Here is a 17,027-nt window from a genome sequence, read left to right on the forward strand (position 1 = left end):
GATCTCTAGTTTTTTTTTTTTTTTTTTAGTTAGTTATACATATCATCATCAGTTTTGTAGTGTACATCATTTCATTGGCCAATTCAAGAAAGAAAGAAAAGAAAAAAATGTAATCTTTTGTTTCTTAATTTACTGATTATTTAGGGATTTAAAGAGACTGTTATCTCGTCTGGAAAAGAATTGGAATTGGAATTCGCGTGCAGTGATTTTGTGAGAGGCAAGCCTGATCTTTTGGACAAGATTGCCGATCGCTATATGGTAAAGTTGAAAGAATTTAGTGATAGGAGATATGGGTTTCTCAGTATATGGGGTACCACCAGGGAAGAGTATGATTTAGCCATGAAGGAGGAGCACAAAGAAAGGAAGGAGGAGTACAAAGAAAGGGAGAGAAAGCCAACTATACCGCCGTTTATATATATGTCTTGGGGAAAAGATGAGATCTTTGTTTAGCAAAAAAAAAAAAAAGATGAGATCTTTGATTTCCTGAAGAAGGCCTATGACTTGGTTGATGATCCTTCAACGGATTCTGTAATCTCATGGGCTCCCAACGGTAGGTCTTTTGTTGTTTGGAAACCCCTTGAATGTTCTACCGACCTTCTTCCCCGCTACTTACAAACCACCCACTTCTTCAAGTTTCATACATATGTAAGTTTTTAAATATATATATATATATATATATATATATTTTTGCATTATATTATATGTATAGGGACGACGGTACCAAGAAATCTTACATTTTGTATATGTATTTTTGTCCTCCTACTTATTAGGGATATAGAAGGATGAATATAACGTCTGTTCCTGGACAAGAAGAACAATTGCAATTTGCTTGCACTGACTTTATGAGAGGCCAGCCTAATCTTTTGGACAAGATTGCCGATCGCTATATCGAAAAGTTGAAAGCTACAGACTTTTGGGCAATTAATGAACGAATGAAGAATGCCACTAGCAAGGAAGAGTATGATTTAGCAAGGAAGGAGTTGTTTGACAGGAGGAACAAGGATATAAAGGAGAGAATGGCGAGAATGAAGATACGTCACGAGAATGAATAATCAATCATCATGTTTTGTTTTGTTGCACTACTTCCTTCTTTTTTTTATCTCTGTATTTCTCTACTTTCTCCTTATGGATACTAGTCTCTTCTCTGTTTCATTTGTTTCTCTACTAAGACCATCCCCATTGGTTGCTCATTAACAAAGTTTATTTTTTTATAAATTTTGAAAAATAATATGTTAAGCAATTCATTAATAAACTTTGAAATTTCATGGGTCCAATGATTGATCCTAAACTTGGTTGATACAGTTACATGTATGCATCTGTACTTCCTTCTCTTCTTCTTTCTCTTCTCTAATACCAAAATCTATACAAGACCCAAAACACACTTTATAATATGATGATTCCTTATATCACTCTGTTTGTGTACCGGCTTGAGAGGTTTCTTCAGGTCTGGCTGGAGTCATTAGCAACGACAGTAGGCGGAGACCATTGATCAGGGACCATGAGGAAGTAAAGTAGTGATTGCCTTGCCTTTCTGAATCTTCTCTTATATTGCTTTGAAAAATTACGGTTGGTGATTCATTCTTTGGTCCTCCTAGTCCATATTCTTTAGTGCTGCAAACAAGTTTGAATAACAACAGAAGAACAATTGTATATATGAAGCCTAACACACAATTTTAAAAATACCAAATCTTTCCAACGTGGTCTCAAAAGCTTGTAGAGAGAACCTGGTAGGCCAAGAAAATCACACTTGTTACATCTTGAGGCTCCAGTAATGTGCCAAGGCACAATGGCGCACTTCCAGTAACAGGGTCCTTTTGCTGTTTCTATCACTCGCTCTTTAATCTGAAGACTGTATAGGTATAGTTACCTCATTGATCCCAAATCTGGGGGCAAAGTAGCGGCTACAGAAATCAAATGGAGAAGCAGCGGGCAGTGACCATCATTCCTTCACAAGGGCATTTCGATATCTCATCTAGTCTTGGCTGCAAACTCAACGACTGACTCCCAAGATGAAAGCACAACCTGCAATGAATCTGAGAGTTAGCTCAATGGGTGCCATAAGCTAGAGTAGAAAAATATGGAGACAGATACTGAAAATATTACGAGGATGTCTTTCTCTCTGTGGCTTTAACAGAAGAACAAATGCTACTTGAACATGAAACTCATTCAATGTAAGAAACATACAACCGATCATTCAAACTAAAAATACATGAGTATGTATGATTACTAGACGAGACGAAAAAAAAAAAAAAAAGAACCACATTGAAAATGAAGCCTATAACAAAAAAGCCACAGAGACGGATCGTCATTTGTCGGAGAGTTTTCACCATGAGCAGCGAGACGAAGGCAAAGAACAAGAAAAAAAAATATATATTGAAAATGAAGCCTATAACAAAAAAGCCCAAATAAGAATAGAATAGATCGGCCCACGATTAATCATCTCTTAGGGTTTTTGGCAATCCACAAAGTCGCAGAGAGAGAGAGAGTCGAGATCATCAGTATCAGAAAAATCGGCGAAAATTTCGGAAATAAGGTAATATCATTTCCACGTTTAATCCTCACACAAGTTTGAATTTTTTTGATTCCTGTCCTGTTTCTATATATGCATTTCTTCTAAGTTTCTATTTATGCTTACATTAAATCTGGAGTTTTTTTTTGTTCCTTGTTAAAAACTTGCTCTATTTGGTTCCTTATAATTAGCCCAGAAACGTTTCTTATGTGTGTGTGTATCTGGGGGTACAAGTCTGATCAGAAACTGACCATGAGTGCTTTTACTACGTCTTTAGGTTTGTATCATGGAGAATTTGAGGCAATAAGCCCTCAATTTGGTTCAAGGCATTGTGGTTAATTTAGGGCCTTTAGAAGAATTCACCAATAATGCAGTCAACGCGGAACAGCTCGATCGCATCATTGATGTGATGGAGATTGTTGGTTTAACTGCCAACAACATCATCGATCAGCAGCACCAGCCACCACCACAACCACTGCCGGGAAATCAGAATGTCGATGATGAGGCTGAGTCTGGCATCACCCGCGAATAACTGTTTAGGATTCATATTAATGCCTTATCTGGTTGATCTCTCTCTCCTGAAAGCTACTGTATTTTTCTCTCTTTTTTTGGGAATTGGATCCGTTGTTTCTAAAGAGGAAGAAGAAAAAAAAACACACTGTTTTTAACGCATTCACTTAATTGGGTATACCATAGAGATATTGCAACTACTAACTCACACTTACTAACCAACCCATCACAATAATTTAGTAACCCTTGTTTTGTTTTGTAAACTAATGGAAGAAGGATAATTATTATTCGAAGATCATGAAAGGACAGTTAACAAAACAAAAATGCAATTTCCGTGTCACAGTTCAAGAACCATAGATAGGGAAAGCACGTTTATGGGTGTATACTAGAAGTTGGAATATCTTAACCAGTATCCTGGTCCAATTCATGTGTTTGTAAATGACTGACCTTCTTGAAAGCGACTGGACTGGAACTTTTGGTGATTCGTCCAAGGACTCTACAAATTTCAAACTCCACTTAATTTCTAGGGGACACAAGTAAGGAACTATTATAATGTTATATGTGAAGTTGTGAACACCACATGAGGTTGCTTCAGGACAGTATAAAGAAGATGCAAAACCATTTGTTCTCCTCATAATATAATCCAATCTGATGTTGAAATCTAATCTGACGTTTTCATAAGCAAACCAACCGGTTTAACAATAATTCTATGATGCAAAACGTCAGATTGGTTGGTTTGATTAATAAAAAAAAACAAACAAAACAATGATACGCACCGTTTTCAACATCGTCTACACACGAGTAAAATAAGCAGACGCAATGATGGCAGCAGTCTCAAAAACCTCAAGGAGCAAAAAAAAAAAAAAAAAACATGAACAACTTGTTCAATCCCAGTAGACCAAGCCCGAAGCCATGGCCGAACAGGAAGAAGCAAACCAACAAACCCGCCATTTTTCTTTGCTCCGTTTCCCTTTTTGTGTTCTTCTTCGTAGTCGTCGTCTTCTTCTTCATCACTTACTCCGAGATGCCCAAGTCCCTGTTCTCGATCTCCGCCTTTTCTGGATCCGTTCAATTCCCTCAGTGCAGATCCGAGACACTGACCCGAACTCTTCTAGGTCAGAAGTTTCTATTCTACTCTCCTCACAGTGGATTCAGTAATCAGCTCTCCGAATTTAAGAACGCGCTTCTTATGGCGGGAATCCTTAATCGGACCCTCATTGTTCCTCCGATTCTCGATCATCACGCCGTCGCTCTCGGCAGCTGTCCTAAATTTAGGGTTTTGAGCCCCAGCGAGATACGTCTCTCAGTTTGGAATCATTCAATTGAGCTTCTTAGGACTAACAGGCTACAAAATCTCTTCTTTTTTTTTTTTTTCTTTTCGTGATGGGTTTTAGTAATTTTATCAATGAGGGGTGACGAGCTTTGGTGTTTATATAGGTACGTTTCGATGGCTGATATTGTAGACATATCGTCGCTGGTGTCTTCTTCGGCTGTTCGAGTCATTGATCTTAGGTACTTTGCATCATTACTCTGTGGTGTTAACTTGGAGACTCTATGCTCTGATGAATTAGCTGAACAATCTCAAGGTTATGAATCACTGAAACAGTGTGGCTATTTGTTATCTGGAGGTCGTGGTAATGTAGATAAGTGTTTGTATGGTGTGGATGAAGATTGTAGAACCACTGTTTGGACGTATAAGAACGGAGATGCTGATGGAAGATTAGATTCGTTCCAGCCTGATGAGAAGCTCAAGAAGAAAAAGAAATTATCTTATGTGAGAAGGCGTCGAGATGTGTTTAAGGCTCTTGGACATGGTACAGAAGCTGAGTCTGCAGCTGTTCTTGCATTTGGGAGCCTCTTCACCGCTCCTTACAAAGGCTCGGAGCTCTATATCGATATCCGTAAATCTCCAAAGGTTAAATCTTTGGTTGAGAAGGTTGATTTCCTTCCTTTTGTTCGAGAGGTAATGAGCGCGGGGAAGAAATTTGCATCAGAAACCATAAAGGCACCGTTTGTTTGTGCACAGCTTAGATTACTAGATGGCCAGTTTAAGAATCATCGGGAGAGCACGTTTACGGGTTTATACCAGAAGTTGGAATCTTTGAGGTTAAAGAATCCTGGTCTAATTCATGTGTTTGTAATGACTGACCTTCCTGAAAGTAACTGGACCGGAACTTACTTGGGTGATTTGTCTAAGAACTCTACAAATTTCAAGCTCCACTTTATAGGGGAACAAGATGAACTCGTAGTGCGAACGGAACATGAGCTTGCTTCTGCGAGTCACGGGCAGAAATTTGGGTCTATTCCGATGAGTCTTGATAGTATAAAAAAGATGCAGAAGCATTGTTCTCCTCATGAAGTATCAAATGTGCAGCTTTACATAGAGGAAGCTGTTTGCAGCTGTGCTTCACTTGGTTTCGTTGGTACTGCAGGGTCTACAATAGCTGATAGTGTAGAGATGATGAGGAAATACAATGCGTGTAGTAGTTGAACTCAAGACTGTGATTTCTATGATCCTTGTTTCTAAGATTGGATTCATCTGTTGGATTAACCAATGTGGAGTGATTATGGTTAAGTTTTTGTCGGTCTTTGTATAGACATGGACAGAGATAGATCTGTCATCTTTGTCCACTTGAGGTATTGGTGATCAAAAGTGGGTTTTGTGTTGTTAAGTTCATTTAGGAAACTATCTACAGTAGTTTCTTATTAATAATATAAAGCTACTTGTAATTCCTTTCTGGTAATTCACACAACGAATGGCGCTCGTGCCTGAGTGCGAAGACAACAATCGAAGAGTGGTTTGCGTGGGATGGGTGCGCTTGGTGGTGATAAGTGTCGGGCTGTTTTGACTTTTGTAGTTTCGACAAGCTTTGTAATTTGTACCAATGTGTTTAAACCGGTTTTGATTTTGGAACAAATACAATAGTGGAAGTGATTTGGTTGAGAAGCTAATGATATTTAACCGGATTTAAACTTACGTCGATGTGTAATTGATGACCAATGAGATCTATCCACGTAAGAAGATTCCACGTGCAGCTTCTCCAATGAGTAAAGGCCGATTTAAGCGAATTGAATTAAATAATAGGGCGCCCGTCGGTCACATCCACCGTGAACATCCCGACCGGGCTTTTTTTGAGAAAATTCAGAGGTTTTCTTCTGTGTAGTTTGATATTTGGATCTGCGATCTGATCCTTTCGCATCGACGCGGAACGTTTTCGAATCGAATTGGTGAGGATAGGTTCTGAATTTTGGAATTTCGGAGGTTTTGTTCGACGGTCTCTCTGAGGTTTTCACCGCCATGGCTGCTCCGTTTTTCTCCACTCCATTTCAGCCTTATGTCTACCAGGTTCTCTTCTCCCCCTCTAAGATTCGTGTTTCTGCTTCCTACACTACTGTCGAGAAGGCTAGTGTTCAAATATGCTCTTTCGCGAGTAGAATAGGATCCTTTCATGTAGGTGTAGGACTGTGATGTTTGAGTTTTGTTTTCGTTTCTTACCACTAGGTGTACTTACCTCTGTTAAGCGTACGATCCAATCTGATTTAGTTTTCATGATTAGTTTTTGTGATAATGCTAATAAGCCGTTTCCTGGGAGAGAATTGATCTGTCTGTAAAGAGTATAATCTCACAAGTGCTCATATGATGCAGAGTCAAGAAGATACGATCACACCTTTCCAAATTCTGGGTGGTGAAGCACAGGTTGTTCAGGTAGGTTTGTAGTCTGCGCATCTTGTGGACCTGTGTCATGATCCGCAAGCTCTTTTAACCATTTTGATTGTTTCTCGACAGATAATGTTAAAACCACAGGAGAAGGTCATTGCTAAGCCTGGTAATTTCCATTTTTATTCAATGTTTTAATGTCTTTGGAACTTAATCATTCCTAATTGCTCATTCCATTTTGTAAGATCGGTTTAGTTAGATTGTATATGTTAACTGATTAGGTATGGTGCTGTAGGTTCAATGTGCTACATGTCTGGGTCCGTTGAGATGGACAATACTTATACCCCTGAACAAGAAGTTGGAGTTGTACAGTGGATTTTAGGCAAGAGTGTTAGCAGTATCGTTCTTCGCAACACCGGGCAAAATGATGGATTTGTCGGTATCGCTGCACCTTCTTTGGCAAGGATTCTCCCAGTTAGTGATTCTTGCTCTCGCCATGATTTTTTCTTATTATTATGAAGTATCGTGCTTAATGTAACTCCTTAGCTCCTTCTTATGTGTTTTGGTGACCTTCGGTTAATTTCTTTCTGTGAAGGTTGATTTGGCCATGTTTGGTGGCGACATCCTTTGCCAGGTAGAGCTGATTAACGAAAACCGTTAATTTTTGTAGCTGCTTAGTTCTCAGCATTTTCCTCCACATTCAGTGATATGGCCTTTTCTTTTTGTGTTATGAAGCCAGATGCATTTCTCTGTTCTGTCCATGATGTGAAGGTTGTAAACTCTGTTTTCCAGAGACATAGAGCAAGAAACATTGCTGCAGTTGGGGCTGAGGTAAGGAGAACAATACATTTCATTGGCTTTTCACACAGTTCATTCAAAACTTAGGTGCTACTACACTAACTTACAGAATCATTGTTGCAGGGGTTTCTGAGACAAAGGCTCTCTGGCCAGGGTCTTGCTTTTATTATCGCTGGTGGCTCTGGTATGCAACTAAGGTTTTATCACAACATGATGCTCTTTCATTTTAGGCCTCTTAAACTGATCCGATTCCATTTGCTTCATAAGTTGTACAGAAAAACCTTGAGGTGGGAGAAGTTCTCAACATTGATGTTTCTTGCATTGCCGCTCTCACTCCCTCGATCAATTTCCAAATCAAATACAATGCTACAGCTGTAAGACGGGCAGTCTTTGGGGTATGTTACATAACTTCTTTGTCCATTACAAACAAAATGTATCAAGATTGTTTCCTCTCGTCAAACTTACAAACCTTCTGTTTTATCATAAAAGGGTGATAACGTAGTAACAGCGACTCTAACGGGACCAGGCATCGTGTTCATCCAAAGTTTACCGTTTCATCGACTCTCACAGCGAATTGCTAGGTTAAGAATCGAAATCTCATCTTTGCTTTTAAAAACGATGGTTTCCTGTAGTATAAGAAGAACAATTCAAACTGGACTCACTAGGGGTTTTTTGCTTTGCAGGTCGGTGACGTCCCCAAATATGAGAGAAAATCCAAGAGTATTAGTTCAAATAGGATTATTCATATTTCTTGCATACGTTGTAATTGTGTCCTCTTTAATCCTTACTGAAATGTGAAATAGACAGGTTTCTTTTGTTCCATCCGCTGGAAACATGCACTCACTTTTGTCTACTGTCTTCTCACAATATTTCAAGTTTAAAAGTAATGTTGTTGGACGAGATTGGACGACATAAGTGTGTTTGTACGTATATAACGAGATGAGAAATTGCCTCAAATAGCTCTTGAAAGATAGTCTTTATAGTGTGTAAATTGCAAATTTGACAATATCATTATGCTATCATAGACTAATTCATACACATATTTTAGAAATATTTAACGGTAGATACACATCTGCGTAACTACACAAACTTTGAAATAAATGTAAAATTTTACAGATAAGATTTTAAACCTAAAATTATATTGATAACATAATTGAAATCGTAAATAATAATTAATAGCCCATATATTATTTTAAAAGATGTAATCTGATAATATTTGTTTTTAAATACAAGATTTGAACTTTACGCACTTTTCAATACAATTGAATATATTCAGAAAAATGATGTAAAAAAAATCATTAAAACTGAAAATATCACATTAAAAGTAAACTGCGAATGATCCCGCACAAATGCGAATAGAAGTTTAAAAACTTAGTTTTTATATATTTAAAAAAAAGTCACATGAAGAGAAACATTAGCTGTTTTAAATAAAAAACGAAGAGTGTGACAAACTGAGAATTAAATAAATGAAACCCATTTATATATTATACAAACATCCGATTACAGCCTACCAAAAAAAAAAACATCCGATTACAGAGGACTTTACTTTAATTAACGCAACAGAGCAGATTACACTACTAATAACTTTTTGTTTTTGTTCACGTCCTAGGCCATGGCTTCGTCTCCATGCCGTTGAATATGATGAAGAAGGGCGTTTTATGCATTCTTCTGTATCTTTCATTCTTCGAAATTCGAATCAAGCTCGCGACCTCTCTCCTTTCGATCGCTTGGAATGGCGGAAATGCTCATCACCACCGGCGTCAGAAAACGCCACGGAAGGAGATCGCTTGTACCTTGATGGCTTCCTCTTGAAATGTCTGTCTTCATCATCACTGGAATCGTGTTCTGCCGACTCTCTTTCCCTCCGACTATGACGACGACCCGATGAAACAGCCGTTGCAACAACCGAGCTCTCTGGAGGTGCTGGAGAAGACTTTGATGATGTCTTTCGGTGCTTGCTAGAGGCTGCCTCCTCTGGAAAGTTTATGCGAGCGAATACGCTGGACTTGCTGTTATCATCAATCTCTGCTGCAGTTGGCTCCGATGATTGGTTTTCGGATCTTTTACGGTGCTTGCGATCTGTCTCTCGGTGGTGGTGGTCGCGGCGGCGGTCGTGTTCGGATTCCATGTCTTGGTGACGGTCATGGTGATGATCGCGCTCAGGTCTCCTGCTTAATGATCGTGAGGGAGATTTGTGCCTCCGAGATGACTGACGCTCTGGAGACAATCTCTCCGATCGCCGGCGACGGTCGTAATCAGGCCCCTGTTTCTGTTCATCCAAGACCCAATAAGAGTTACATTTAGTAAGAGGAATTTGGGTCTTGGGCCCAATAAGAGATACATTTAGTAAGCCCAAACTCCGTTTTCACCTAAATTCTAATTTAGCTTGTTAAGCACGACGAAGTAAAGACAGTGAGCAAACAAAGGTTTAGTTCACTTTTCATGTAAACGTCCCACTTAAAAAACATGACACCTATGGACCTTACACAAACGTGTTATTTTGTTTTAAAACATATAAATGTAATTTAAAAATATAGGTGTATTCATTTACTATGATTTTGATATCAATATTTTTTTTCTTTAAAATATACACTACATATCTACATTTTAATAAATAATAACAAACAAAAAATAATTGTGTAAAAGAATTAAAAAAAAAATAATAATGTTTTTTAGACGCACGGCAATGCTAAACATTATTACTGGTCAGTTTGGGACCATGTCTCCGACGAACCCGCAAAGAATGTGAGTCCAATGTGGAAAGAACTAGTGTTTATAGAAGCATATCAACCCGTTAATTTAAAAACCTTTTCCTACAAGTCTACAACTCTCTACTTAACATTTTTCCCCCATACAAATTTTATATCTTTGAATACACAAACAAATAATGGGATCAGCCGTGCTTTACTTGTAACCAAACTGCCTAGGAGAAGACTGTGGAATTCATTTTTATGCATTCTATAGCAAGTCAATACATTTTTATTGCATTTAAATCCAATTTATCCCTCTACCGCATCTACTCTTAAATGTCTTTCATCTTGACTTTTTACCCCTAAACGAAAATTAACTATCATATAAACAGACGCCTATTTAGCAATTGTGCAATCAAACCATTTTCCTTGACGTAATGATAAATGCAGAGAGCGATAAAGATAATAAGAGAATAAAGAGAGAAAGATAGTGTTGAAAAAGTTGGTCTCTTGTAAGCCAAACCAGTTGGCCGAGAGAGAGAGGGAGAGAGAGAGTATTGAGACAACAAAATGATACATACAGTTTTTGGTTTCATGGGCGAGGAAGAGGCTGCCGAGTTATTGTTCATCATTCTGTTCTTCTCACGGTCCCTGTAGACATTCCCTCTGTACCACACAAAAACAAACATCAAGTTAAACATGCTGCAGTAATACATAAGTCTGAAAGTAGCGATTGCTCAGTGGTTTACCCTTCTGACCGTCTCTCGTTTTCACGCTTTCTTTTCATCTCAGCTTTCTTAGCTTCAAATTCCTCTCTCCCCATAATAGGACGTTGGAGATTCATACGATTCCCCATCTCTGAAAGGTCCCTGTTCAAGTCACATGTCCTGGTCATTATATAGCTTACTAATAAGCACAAACTATTTTGAAATGAGAGTGCAAGTATCAGTTTGTCAGTACCTATGGGGTGGTGGTAGATTATGGAACCCGAAACCCTGTGCAGCGAAAGGAACTGGATGCATCATGCTGCCAAAGGACAAGTCCATGGGGCCTGATCCATAGCCAACAAAAGGAGGCATCGAGCCAGGAAAAGGGCCTGGAAACCCATTGAAACCATGATGAAAGCCATTGAACCCAGGTTGAACGCCGTTGAAGCCGGGTTGCACACCATTGAAGTACTGATTACCGGGACCTGAACCCATGGACATCATATAGTCAGGGCCTGCTGGATTTGACATGGGGTTCCACTGCATGTCTGCGATAACAAAGACAAACAATCCGTTAAGCCACACCATAGAGTTAGAATGGACTGGGAAGAAAGAGTTCTCAGCATTATAGGAAAAAGAGCTACCAGTTCCAGGCACCCGAGCTTTCTTTTTCTTTCTTTTTCCTGGTGAAGAGAAAAAGTGTGCATTACTTTAATAATTAAATGTTATGAATCTCTTTATTGCTTGAGAATTAAGAAAGATATGAATGCTTAGCTCCCTCTTAACCCTAATTCTCTCTTAGAGATTAAGGTTAATTCTTGGGGCTTCGTTTCTCATTCATCAATCAAGACCATTATCTAGGCCTTGATACAACTTAATCAAAACCCTAGTAAGATATAGAAAATACGTTAACGTAGAATGGAAACTATGAAAACCAAATGCATAAACTAAAGCACCAAAACCAATTAATTAAAACGTCCTAACCATACTCTAATCTACCTAACCATGATCACGTATCATTAAACTAATTGCCAAACATAAATGTGAAAAAGGTGATGCTTTTTCTTTTTTATGCTAAGAGGATGAAAACCAGAGATTACCTTGCTCCCCAGAAGCAACCTGCTGTGGTATTTCTTCCTTGAGTGCCTGCGTATTCAGCTGTGTAACTGCTGCTTCCTTGCCATTCAAGGATCCTCGAGTGTTTTCAGATGCATCATCTGGCTTTTCCACTTTAACCACTTCTGTAGTCCCCCGAGGGGCACTTGTGATCTCCGCTATTTCGACTGACGGCTTTAGAGTTGAAGTCTCATTGTTGTTACTAGGAGCTGGTTTCATTTTGTCTCCAGATGCAACAGATGTAGTAGGTGACAGAACCTTGGGAGGTGGACATCGTGCAGACTCCATATCTAGAATTAATGCGCTTTAGTTTACTCATAAAAGTGCAAACAAAAAATAGAATATGAATGCAGAATGAAATACCTTGGACTTGACACATGCTGCCAGCGTTTTCAGCACTACTGTTACCAGACTCCAACATACGGTTTATAGTATCCCTTAGGGTCTTGTTTGGTAGAAGATCATCAGCTAGTACATCAGTTGCTCCACAGACACATTTTGACTTCGTAATGATGTGATCTCTGATACCTGAAAAGTAGATAATTGAAGTCAAACAACCAGGATCTGTAATTGATAGTGATAAAGTAAAAGGCTTTTGTGGAACAACAAAAAGCATGAGATGTATTGGGATATGACTAGGAAACTTACACTTGTCACAGTAACTCTTGAAACAGCATTTGCTCGTAAGTGCAGCATCTCTCATTACTTCTTTGCACAATGGACATTTAAGTTCAGGAGGAAATTCTCCAACAGAACGTGTTGTTGATGTCAATCCCTCCATTTCCTTCTCAAAAGCGTCCCTGAATTTGTTAATATTGATCAACATTATGAATGATTTATTAGGTGAATAATGGAAAAGAGGAACAACTTCGCCATTTTAGTTCAGCAATGACGTACTCATTTGGTTTCAAAACTGCTACTGCACCACTTGGCAAGGAATAAGAGCCATCTGGGGTCGCCATCAGCATTGACTTAGGGATACCAGTAGGTGGTTTAACTCGCTTAACATCATAGTTAGGATCGCCATTTGTGGGGCAGTGTTGAATAAAATGTCCTGGGTCAGGAAAAGATTCTCAGAACACAGTTTTATCTAGGTAATAAAGACAAATAAAAATAAAATTCAACAAAAAAATTCTAAAATACCAGGAACATTGCAACGATGGCAAGTATAGCCTGGTGGCGGAGTCGTCTTTCTTTCCATTCCTATTCACACAAATACAATCAGTTCCTGAGCAAAATAAATCTAAGGGAGTTTAACTATAAAAGTCAGTCGTATAGCAAAATATAATTACCAAAACCGCGTCCACCCATCCTTCCAGGCATACCCCTTCCATAACCTCTGCCCGGGCCATAAGCATCCGCAGCTGGTCTGTAACATGAAAGAAAATAAGAAGGTTGTGCAAAATGTATGTCAAGATCTAATTCCACATGCTCTAGTCCATCAGTTAAAGTAGACTACTTACTGCTGCCAGTCTAATGCTGGAGTGTCAATTAACGCCTTTATTTTGGTTTCTTCATCTATCTTATCATCGGCTGGTGCAGGGTCGTGACTAGAATGGATAGATGGTGCATCAGGGATTGAATACAAATCAGTCCCAAACTCATCAAATTCATCTTCAGCCTATAACGTAGATAAAGAAGTGAATTAACAGTTTTGTACTGGAAAATCAATGCCAACAGAAACCCAGAAAATTTGCCACAACTCACCGTAGGTATATCAGCAGTAACAAAATTGTTAGTATCAGCCTGAACGTTTTCCACTTTATTCTCAACTCTCGGCCTACAAAATGTAGATATTACATCATTACACACGAGGGAGTGGTATTCACACACAAAACATTATGAAATGCCCTTTTTTGTATAAAGAGCCACTAGGATTGAACTAAGCAGTTAAAGAAATTAGATCTTATTCAAGTTATAGATCTCAGAAATTACTCTGGTATGGTAATAACTCTGATGCGAGGGCATCCAGGGACCCGACGAATTAGAACGGAAGTATTCTTTGGGATTAACATTGCTTCATCTAGATATTCTGAAATTGCAGCAAAGACAATATATTAAAGGCCACATATTGCAACTATATCAGCAGAGAGAATCGTAGTTAGGAGTTTTTACATGTAAAACACTTTATAATGACTAACAACCACAACCAATTGATAGCAGTCTAACCTCAGAAGTAATCACATTCAACACAAAGATAATACAGTATCCAAAAACTTGATTGCTAGTGTCATAAATACAAGACTTTTCAGTTTGATGATAACAAGGAAGTAGCAGGAACATCACAATGAAGTTTCTAAAGCAATTAGAACCAAACAATACCACAGTGCAACAGAAGATAGACCATGCAACAACCAGATACATAGCAGATGCCCTAAATCTAAATACTTTGCTACTGTATAAGTAAAATATTGATAAAGACCAGACCAGATTCTCTCACGTAGTTAACTAGAAAACATAAGACACGTAACGACTACTAAGGATTTAAAACCCAGATATGTGAAGACAGCAACAAGGAGGAAGGAAGACAAACCTTCGTTAGTTTGGGCGTTAGAGATGACAATGTCAAGGTCTTTACCACTTCCCAAATGCTTAGTTTCGTAAATTTTTTCTTTGAGAAAACCAACTGATATAAAAGGACCATCCATGGGGATAATATCATAATCCCTCGCACTCTTAAACTTGTAATAAATTGCCATTCGATTTAATCTGATAAATAGAATCAAAAATACAATATATATAAACACACAAGAATCTCTCTACTCTTTTGTAAAAAAAAAACCTTAATCCAAGCCCTTCCTTAATTTAAAAAAAAAAATATGAAGGCCAGAATTTGATTTCCAACAAGTATGTATAAACTACAACAAGAAAAACTCAAAAATATATATTTGATTCTTTACTTCTCTGATTCGACTTCAACAAAACTCGATAGAGCGAAACCTCTCTCACGCGCTTCCCAGACGGTATCAGATCAACGAGAATCTATCTCCCACAAGTTGACGAACGAGAACGGCCGTATTTGGCGATTCGGATGTATAACGCTCAGCTACAGTGTAGAAATCTTCAATTGAACCGGCCGCCACAAAAAACTCTAACGAATGGCTTCAATCCAGAAGATCTCTTGAAATTCTCAAAGCCACCGTCTCGGGGAAATAGAATTTGAAACGACAGTGAAATTGCAGACGATCTCGAGGGAGAAAAATTTGAGAAATCTTGAGCCTTTTTGATATGTATATATATGCAGGAGAAACCGATGGATGTTGTAGAACAGGAGGAATACGAACGAACTCTAGGGTTTGATCTGAGAACTGTCTCGTATCCGTATCACCCTAATTCTCTTACGTTTTCTTTTTCGGCTTTTTCTTATATATTAAGTTCTCATGGGCCTTTTATGGTTCATGTCTGTCATTGAAAAGGCCCAATAAATAAAAGACCCAATAAACACCAGGCCCAATAAGGGCCTTGCTCAATCTGATGGAAACCCTAGCTGCTCCCATGGAGACATCTATTTAAAGCGGAAACCTAATCAGAAGGAAGAAGTGACTGCGACGCCGGAATTCGCAATGGGTATGTTTCTTGGCTCATCAGCTCTTTCGTTCTCTTTGATCTTGTTTCTGTATTGTTCATTGGTGTTTATATATGTTTCTGTGAGAAATGAATTTACGAAATGTGTTTTTTCTTTTGGACGATAGGTGCGTACAAATACGTGTCGGAGCTATGGAGGAAGAAGCAGTCGGATGTGATGAGGTTTCTGCAGAGGGTTAGGTGCTGGGAGTATCGCCAGCAGCCTTCAATCGTTCGTCTTGTTCGTCCCACTCGTCCCGACAAAGCTCGTCGTCTCGGCTACAAGGCCAAGCAGGTCCTTCCTTACCTTCTTCTCCTCTTCATTTTTTTTGTATTAAGTTAGTAATCGTATGTAGTTTTAGATGAAAATGTTGTATCAATCCTTTTTTTTATTTAATTTGCTGGTTAAGCGGTGTCTTGATGCGTAGGCATTTTTTTTGTCTTTCGCGAATATGATAGAATACTTCCTGAACCCAGCTATATCGATTCATTCTTCTGACTGAACAGCTCTTTATCTTCTGTGGACTCTGTTCCTGTCTAAGATTGATACATTTTTTTTTTTCTAATTCCTAGATTAGACTATGTTGTTTTTTTATCGGTTGGATGTTTTTTTCTGACTTCTTTTCTGGATCTCTTTATCAGGGATTTGTTGTCTACCGTGTTCGTGTCAGACGTGGTGGTCGCAAGAGGCCTGTGCCTAAGGGTATTGTGTATGGTAAACCCACAAACCAGGGAGTAACACAGCTCAAGTTCCAGCGTAGTAAGAGATCTGTTGCTGAGGAACGTGCTGGTCGCAAATTGGGTGGCCTAAGGGTAGTTAACTCCTACTGGCTCAATGAGGTATGCATCTCACCCTCGTCTCTTTATTCTAGTTACTATCCTTCATAGCATTTTTGGGCTGATACCGTGATATCTATTGTTGGTTGAGATTAAACTCGAGTTTTGTACATTCAGAATATGGCATGTGAATAGTAATCCATAGATGTGTAATGTATTCGGATGATTAACTGTTTGGCTGTCTCTGTTTTACTCAGGACTCTACCTACAAGTACTACGAGATTATCCTTGTAGACCCCGCACACAATGCTGTCCGAAATGATCCAAGGATCAACTGGATCTGCAACCCCGTGCACAAGCACAGAGAACTCAGAGGGCTCACCTCAGAAGGAAAGAAGAATCGTGGTCTCCGTGGAAAGGGTCACAACAACCACAAGAACCGTCCTTCTCGCAGGGCTACCTGGAAGAAGAACAACAGTTTTGTTCTTCGTCGTTACCGGTGATCAACTTTATGTTTTGTTTTGCTCTAAGTGGTATATCATCCGTGTGGATTTGTGTTTCGGAATTCTGGAATTACATTGGGATGGAAGACTTTCACATTCAAGAGTTTGTTTCAAGTTTTGAGGTCTTAAAAACTTTAATTCTGACCATAGTGCAAGTTTTAAGTTGTTTTTTATGGCAATTTCGTTTTTACTCAA

General features: G+C 38.8%; 4 protein-coding genes and 1 long non-coding RNA gene across 7 annotated transcripts; 4 read left to right on the plus strand and 1 right to left on the minus strand.

The window, feature by feature from the left end:
- LOC104718599 lies at positions 2,464–3,197 on the plus strand. Its single transcript, XR_756409.2, has 2 exons — positions 2,464–2,533; positions 2,787–3,197. It is a non-coding gene; the product is annotated as an uncharacterized LOC104718599 (long non-coding RNA).
- On the plus strand, positions 3,840–5,966 carry LOC104718602. Its single transcript, XM_010436371.2, has 2 exons — positions 3,840–4,363; positions 4,457–5,966. Exons 1-2 carry the CDS (start codon positions 3,891–3,893, stop codon positions 5,508–5,510), a joined length of 1,527 nt encoding a protein of 508 aa, XP_010434673.2. The 5' UTR covers positions 3,840–3,890; the 3' UTR covers positions 5,511–5,966.
- LOC104718600 lies at positions 6,093–8,486 on the plus strand. The gene is made up of 10 exons (XM_010436368.2): positions 6,093–6,365; positions 6,666–6,725; positions 6,807–6,846; positions 6,973–7,151; positions 7,273–7,311; positions 7,413–7,508; positions 7,599–7,659; positions 7,743–7,870; positions 7,965–8,056; positions 8,159–8,486. The coding sequence occupies exons 1-10, from the start codon at positions 6,318–6,320 to the stop codon at positions 8,271–8,273; spliced, it is 858 nt and encodes a 285-aa protein (XP_010434670.1). The 5' UTR covers positions 6,093–6,317; the 3' UTR covers positions 8,274–8,486.
- LOC104718603 (E3 ubiquitin-protein ligase RBBP6-like) lies at positions 8,939–15,322 on the minus strand. 3 transcript variants are annotated; one of them, XM_010436372.2, is made up of 16 exons: positions 14,889–15,322; positions 14,522–14,697; positions 13,924–14,020; positions 13,696–13,768; positions 13,452–13,609; positions 13,281–13,357; positions 13,132–13,191; positions 12,886–13,042; positions 12,637–12,788; positions 12,352–12,516; positions 11,973–12,278; positions 11,517–11,555; positions 11,126–11,420; positions 10,915–11,034; positions 10,747–10,831; positions 8,939–9,795 (listed from the first exon to the last, which is right to left on the minus strand). In XM_010436372.2, exons 2-16 carry the CDS (start codon positions 14,685–14,687, stop codon positions 9,172–9,174), a joined length of 2,574 nt encoding a protein of 857 aa, XP_010434674.1. In that variant the 5' UTR covers positions 14,688–14,697; positions 14,889–15,322; the 3' UTR covers positions 8,939–9,171. The 3 variants fall into 3 exon arrangements, with proteins under 3 accessions (XP_010434674.1, XP_019086919.1, XP_019086920.1); XM_019231374.1 differs by having other exon boundaries at positions 14,522–15,322; XM_019231375.1 differs by lacking the exon at positions 14,889–15,322 and having other exon boundaries at positions 9,172–9,744; positions 14,522–14,687.
- On the plus strand, positions 15,499–17,027 carry LOC104718604 (60S ribosomal protein L15-1). The gene is made up of 4 exons (XM_010436374.2): positions 15,499–15,555; positions 15,681–15,847; positions 16,195–16,392; positions 16,587–17,027. The coding sequence occupies exons 1-4, from the start codon at positions 15,552–15,554 to the stop codon at positions 16,830–16,832; spliced, it is 615 nt and encodes a 204-aa protein (XP_010434676.1). The 5' UTR covers positions 15,499–15,551; the 3' UTR covers positions 16,833–17,027.

This window comes from Camelina sativa, chromosome 10 (genome assembly GCF_000633955.1).
Source record: "Camelina sativa cultivar DH55 chromosome 10, Cs, whole genome shotgun sequence".
Lineage (NCBI taxonomy): Eukaryota > Viridiplantae > Streptophyta > Magnoliopsida > Brassicales > Brassicaceae > Camelina > Camelina sativa.

Bases quoted from the DNA above. Each gene is read 5' to 3' on its own strand.
- LOC104718600 (XM_010436368.2), top strand. From the start codon at position 6,318: ATGGCTGCTCCGTTTTTCTCCACTCCATTTCAGCCTTATGTCTACCAG. The intron at 7,660-7,742 runs GTATGCAACTAA...TTGCTTCATAAG, and splicing joins TATTATCGCTGGTGGCTCTG to TTGTACAGAAAAACCTTGAG. The intron at 8,057-8,158 runs GTTAAGAATCGA...TTTGCTTTGCAG, and splicing joins CTCTCACAGCGAATTGCTAG to GTCGGTGACGTCCCCAAATA.
- LOC104718603 (XM_010436372.2), bottom strand. From the start codon at position 14,687: ATGGCAATTTATTACAAGTTTAAGAGTGCGAGGGATTATGATATTATC. The intron at 12,517-12,636 runs GTAAGTTTCCTA...TCTACTTTTCAG, and splicing joins CAAGAGTTACTGTGACAAGT to GTATCAGAGATCACATCATT. The intron at 11,421-11,516 runs GTAGCTCTTTTT...TTGTTATCGCAG, and splicing joins AGCTCGGGTGCCTGGAACTG to ACATGCAGTGGAACCCCATG.
- LOC104718602 (XM_010436371.2), top strand. From the start codon at position 3,891: ATGAACAACTTGTTCAATCCCAGTAGACCAAGCCCGAAGCCATGGCCG. The intron at 4,364-4,456 runs GCTACAAAATCT...GTGTTTATATAG, and splicing joins GAGCTTCTTAGGACTAACAG to GTACGTTTCGATGGCTGATA.
- LOC104718604 (XM_010436374.2), top strand. The intron at 15,848-16,194 runs GTCCTTCCTTAC...TCTCTTTATCAG, and splicing joins TCGGCTACAAGGCCAAGCAG to GGATTTGTTGTCTACCGTGT. The intron at 16,393-16,586 runs GTATGCATCTCA...TGTTTTACTCAG, and splicing joins ACTCCTACTGGCTCAATGAG to GACTCTACCTACAAGTACTA.